The sequence below is a fragment of the Teleopsis dalmanni genome, chromosome 1, assembly GCF_002237135.1.
Source record: "Teleopsis dalmanni isolate 2A chromosome 1, ASM223713v2, whole genome shotgun sequence".
NCBI lineage: Eukaryota > Metazoa > Arthropoda > Insecta > Diptera > Diopsidae > Teleopsis > Teleopsis dalmanni.
The window spans coordinates 184,240,833-184,247,356 of record NC_051846.1 but is presented as its reverse complement, the minus strand read 5'-3'; the positions used below and the strand labels follow the sequence as shown (position 1 = coordinate 184,247,356).

The 6,524-nt window shown below is 29.0% G+C and overlaps 1 protein-coding gene across 1 annotated transcript in view; it reads left to right on the top strand.

Moving 5' to 3' along the window:
- The first annotated feature begins 1,017 nt into the window (after positions 1–1,017).
- The window catches only part of LOC119666878 (DNA ligase 4-like), a 7,127-nt gene continuing 1,620 nt past the window's right edge, over positions 1,018–6,524 (top strand). Inside the window, exon 1 of the mRNA XM_038076156.1 lies at positions 1,018–1,161. Within this exon, the coding sequence (XP_037932084.1) occupies positions 1,018–1,161 (144 nt within the window). The remainder of the gene's footprint in view (positions 1,162–6,524) is intronic.

Below are 6,524 nucleotides of genomic sequence, written 5' to 3'. Positions count from 1 at the left end.
CAAATCAGTCATTAATGCAATGCCAGATATTCTAGACTTAGTAGAATCAATTATAAAACAAATGTTCCGTTTGTAGTAAAATTTCATTTGTAAATGATCTTAAGGAATCATCGATATAGATTACTATCACTTCTCTTAAACTAAAATTTTTAAACTATGCTATAATAACATTTATAACTATATTATATATGTAAAACTACTAAGAGCAAGATAATCATATCAAAATAATAAAGTAATGATATCAAAATAAAATTCAATAAAAAAAAGTTTTTTTTTTTTTTATTATATTTGAATGAATCCCCTATGTTGTCATACAATAAAAAATTCATATATTTACTTAAATAAAGTTAAGTCGTTTTAACACGTTTTAAGACGTTGTCATGCATTAACAATTCCTTAAAACGAAAGCTTAAATATTGCAGATTAGGATTATCGGCATAATGCTTCATATAAGTACTCAAACATTTTATCGGATATGCACATCAAAATCTTCAGGCTTTGTGGTCTTTAAACTAAGTGCTGTATAGTTCAATCTTACATGCGATTTGGTTTACCGAACATATTGAAGTAATTCTCACATTGGATGAAACAAACAACTGTAAATATTGGATATGAGATTGCAAAGGTGTTTTACCCTTAATCCACAATTTAACGGCTGAAAATTTTCATTAAAATCCAACGTTATATGAGGTTCAGATATATGATTATTAAGAAAATATTTAGTTTTGCAAATATTTATTTATTTATAAAGGTGATTTCGAATTATTGAAATATTGTACATACCAGAATTCTTTATATTGACTTAACCTCTGTATATAGACTTGATCAATATAAAATGATTTCATTTTCAAGTAAAATGATTGGTATAAATACATCGGATTACAGTTATAAAATCACAGTATTTGTCTGAATATTTTTGTTAAACATTACGTACAAGAAATGAATCCAAGTGTACTTAAGTTAATCATTATCCTCGTCTTTTATGTTACTGGCTTAACATGTGTACCAGTCATTACAATGACAGAAACAGGACCAGGCACGGGTACAGGTGGAGGTACGGCCACAGATTCGTTCCCTTCGATAACTCGAGAGTATACCTATACGGACCACACCTCAACAACTAAAGCACCGGTAGTGGTACAAGGTACAACAAGGAGAATCGTAAGACCTGGAGAAACACCCCCACCTGCAGGAAAACGTTAGAACGGATGACTATTCAACTCATATTGGATCCAAATGTTTCTTACTTTTTAATTTTTGTTTTCTGTAAAATTCAATAAATTTCTTCAAAAAACATATAATTAAGTTTAATTTTCACACCACTTGAACAGTTTAAGTTCTTTATGCGTTATGTAGCTTCTTGGATTTATTTATAATTTTTAATAATACATCGTTTTTTTTAAAGAATTAGATGAATACTATTTTTTCAAATATGGTCACTTTTACAATTGCACTTCTAGTGCAATTTTCATTAGATTGGTACATCTCGAGCGAAATATATAACACTCGACATTAATATATAACAATATTGATACTTTGCTGAAGTAGCAAGATTAGCTTGAAATTCACAGCTTTTTTATATGACTTGACATTTAAAGTGTGATTTAATTTGATATATGTATGTTATTTATAAAAAATATAAATATCTGCTAACACTACTACAAATACGTTTGATCACTCTAAAAATGTTCGATTGGACAGATCCCAGGTGCATCTAGATTGAATCCAGATTTACCAATCGAAAACGTCATAAGTTAAAAAACGACGTGTTGTGTGGCATGCGTCATTGTCTTATTGAAGTCACATAAAGGAATCGACGTTAATATCTCTAATTTCGAACTTTAATATTCATGGAATTTTAATGAACAAAATTGACAGTTTGTATCACATTTTCGGCACTTTCAAAAAGATATTGTCATATCATATTTCCAGACTAAATGTCATAGCATACAGTGATATTGCTGGATACAATGTTTTTTCAATAGGTTCTTGTAATATTTACTGTTCCAGATGAGACATTTTCCTAAGAAAATTCGATGAAGGAAATCGTCACCATTTTTGTAGTAAGTGTTCACAATTTTAACAGCTTTAGTAGAATCATAGGCTTATGTTTGAACGAAACCTGTGATGTTTTGAATGAGAGTTTTATAGGACATATGTCACTGTTACTATGCTGCCAAATCAGACTTACGAAATATACATGTCTTAATAATTATTAAATTAATTGTGATTAGAAACAAGACAATGCTTATAATTTTTGGGATTACTTAGTACATAAAATCAAAACCATTATTTTTATTAGAATTTAAAATTGTTTTGCAGCAAATTGAACTAGCATACTTCATACTGAATACGTCATAAATCAGGAAGGTTGACCCTTATTTTTAGTGGATTTTTGGGTGTACTTCTTGTAAATATTAAGCAGTCTCATTAAATTTTGTAAGATCACATAAGCAGGAGAAAGTAAGGTACTACTTACATTATGGATTTTATCAGCTGAACTTGATATTGTTGAGTTCTGATATTGTTGATACACAGTCATGAATATGAATGGCCTTGAATTCTAAGTTTTTATCTACTAGTGCATTAGAAGTACTAGTCGTGGATTCTGAGATGATCAACTTGCATACATTGTAGGTAGTAGGGTCTTTAATGAACCCAATTAAGGAAAGCATAAATAACATGTTTTTGAATTATTGTATTTTGAATTAATAGGTTGAACATGAATTATTAACTATTATCTTAGTTCAGAGTTCTCACTACTATTTATTGTAAAATTTCTAATACATTTACATATTTTTCAATTGTATGTAATAAATTTTTTAAGTAAAAGCACAGTTAGATATGAATAGAAACTTTATAAATATTTTAAAATATAATTATATTTAACTAACTGATAATTAGTAATATTAAACAATTTCGAGAGCATTTTATTGCAAAAATAATAATTGAGTAGAAAAATCCATAAACAGGCAATTTTATTAATAGGAGTATGTGTGCGTTAAATATTTTTAATTGCAATAAATTCATTTTATTAAATTCCACCCAAGGCAGACCGCAAATGCCAAAATTTACAAATAAAATCGGTAAACATATGAAATAGTTGTGTAATATGTATCGGGAAAATTGTTTTAATTATTTTTTTGTTGAATAGATTCATAATTTTTTATATCAGAAAAGCCTCATGGGTTTGGTTAACACGCGATTCGGGATAAGTGCGGCAAGAACCTCAAATTCTAGTGACTACAAACAAATCGACCTATGAAACGCGTATCCTTTGCAGATGTGTACACATGTATTTACACTCGTAAACACGGATACAATTTGCAATTTGCAATTTGCATAAATATTCATTTTAAATAATAAAGTTGAAAGCCAACAAATAATTGTTACATAAACTGTGGCTTTAATGAATACTTTGGCGGCGAACGGTACCAGCAGGTGTTCCAAGCCAATGTAATAACCGCGTTAAGTATCATTTTTATTTTAAAGTATTTATTTTGTTTGGAACCAAACGTTTTTTACACATGTGAAGCACACCTCCGCAGTGTGTGCCCGCGCTGGAGCACTCCTTTCGGCAGTTCCTCCCGCCACATTGGATTAATAAAATTATTGCCAATTGAGCAAATTTGTTAAATTATAAAGAATTATTATGCATTCGCTTACATAGGTTTATGAGCTTGTGCGGCTATTAAATTTTATATAAATTAAATATGAAATTTATTTAAACATTTTCCGCTTTTTTCCACCTTATAAGCAAAATGCATTCGCCAATAATACTCGCATTTGTAAAAATTATGTTCTATTTTATTGTTTGCTCATGTAATTACCATAAAATTCAAAAAATATATTATTTGTTTAAAATTTTTAGTGTCAGTGCATAAATATTTTAATTATGTATTAATTTATGCAATTCTTTTTTTTTCAACTCTTTTCGATATTGGCTATGCCATAATTAATTAAATTTGATTAATGGTTATTTATTTTAAAATTTTTTGAGACATGTTTCAATGCATTTTATACGTGCTTCAATGATTTTAAATAATAATTTTTAATAAAAAAACTTAAATAATTTCAAATAATTTTAAAAGACTAGTAATTTAAAATTATATTAGTTAAGTTTGGTTTTAGTTGTAATTATTTGATATTATAAGTATATATTTTGCACAAATTGAAAGAAATTTTTTATTATATATCAACTCACAGTCTGTACCAAAGTCTGTACAAAGTGAAATGATTTGATACTACGAAAGCCATGGAACAATGAGTCACTAAATTGGCACCATATTAAACAATTATTATTATTATTATTATTATAATTATTATTATTATTATTTTTGACATGTTCAAAAATATATATACAAAAACTTAGTTTTATCACAAAAGATTTCAAATTATATCTATCACGCACTATAGCTCTTAGATCACTGAAGGATTTGCCCGACTCTATGTTCATTATCCTTTTTCATGCTGTCTTTGGTCGACTGCGATTTCTTCTTCCTTGCGGATTTCATTCAGTGCGATTACGCTGAAGGGTTTGTGTAGAGTGTGGCTCAACCACCCATACTTTATTTTCACGATTTATATTAAACAATAGGTGTCGAAAATATGCAGATTGCAAGTAATTAAAACCGATCTTACCATACAGGTTATAGACAGGTGTGTATACTTCAACTTTGAATGAACATCAATACAAGTAATGGAGTGTCTCGAAAAGCTAAATATCTATGACCAAAACATACAGATATGACTCCCGGGTCACCTTGGAATTTCCAGCAACGAAATTTCATGCAAGCAATGAAAGGTGCAGCCTACCTTTTTGTAGCTCTGGACCAAACCGTTAGAATCAATTTCTTTTAACTTTTTCCGAAAGAAAAGGAGAAACAGTGAAAGTCATATTGAAATAGTAAACCTGAGCTGTTACAATCAAAATCACTTATAGAGACTTTCAAATTAACACGATGAAAGAATTGTATGCAACTAAGTTAATATAATTTAAGAATCATTACAAGATTTTAGAGGGGGCATTGTGGGTTAAACTATTATTTTTAAATACTGCGAACTTATTCCAATGGAACTTTAAGGTTTTGTAGAAAAACATTCGCTGGGAGTATGCCGGCATTGATACATAAACGAAAAAAGCACTTAATTGGGCACCTCATATCGGATGAAGAAAAAAATAACTGTGTGAAGTGGATTCAATACAAAAATTTAGAGCGGCGTTGGTGTTTTTCATCTCACAGATATTGGTTTTCATATGAATTTGTATCGCCAGACGTGTAGACCAATTAATGCTTAAGAATACAGATCAAAGTCTTTACAATCATTTATAACAGAAGTTAGCAATTTTATTTAAAAGACGATAACAGCATGGAATAATACTCTTAAGCCCTTTCTGCTGTGCTATTATGGTTTCATTAGTAAGATTAGGTTAGGTTTAATTTAGTAATTAAATTCGATGTAATTTTAAGAAAGTTTTTTAATTTCAAGGTTTTCAGAAAATTTCTATGAAAAAATCAAGTTTCGCAATTTATAAGTGTCATACTGTTTTTAGTGGATTGCCTTTTTCCAATTTTGAGAATGCTGTTATGTATATTTCCGAATTTTCTAATAGCGTACTGATGAACGTGTATAAGTGATCTTTTGGCAGATTAATCTGATATTCCAATAGATTTCTTCTATTCTTTATTTCGACTTGATTTCTGAGCGAATTTCGGCTTTGTCACCTGCTTTATAACATAAAGCGTATACATTTTATTCTTTTGCATGACAAATGCAGTTGCTTATACTGAGATGGAATCAATACATTTGCAAATTTTCTCTTCGGACATTACTGATATATAGATGACGTTATAAGTGTGATGTGATACTGATGTGCTGTTATGAGATAGTACAATAGAGTTTATCATTGAAAGACTGTTGACATTTAAGGTACAATTCATTTTAATATCCTGTGACTCCAGGGTTTGATTGCAACCTGACTAACTTTGTGAATATCAAACCGATTAATGAAAATAAATTGTTTATATCTAAATCTGATCATGTTTACATAAAAAAATAATATTTCCCTGACATTAGCCTCAAGTTAATACGTATAAGATGCGTTCTATAATATCAAGATCTGAGAATTTTGGTGTACCAAATGTGTAGCTAAACGTTTTAATCGAATTTTTTTTTTAATAAACGCAGTTAAATTAAAATTTATTACTCTATAGATAAAAAGTCACGTGAGTACGATGATTTATCTATCACATTTGCAGAAGTTTTATCAACTTCAGAACATAAGAAAATGTAATTCGAAAAACATCTATGAATACAAATAAATCAAAATTAATACAAACGAAAAAAAAAAATAATATAAAAATTATAAGTTTTTCGCAGAACATATCCAACTATGACAGATTGCTCCAATCTTAATATTTTCATCTTAAATTTCTTTTTTGCCGATTTCGACTTGACTGTATAGTCTTGACCTTTGTTTTACAAGAGAGTGATTCTTTGATTGTGTCAACGCAGCCTTAAAT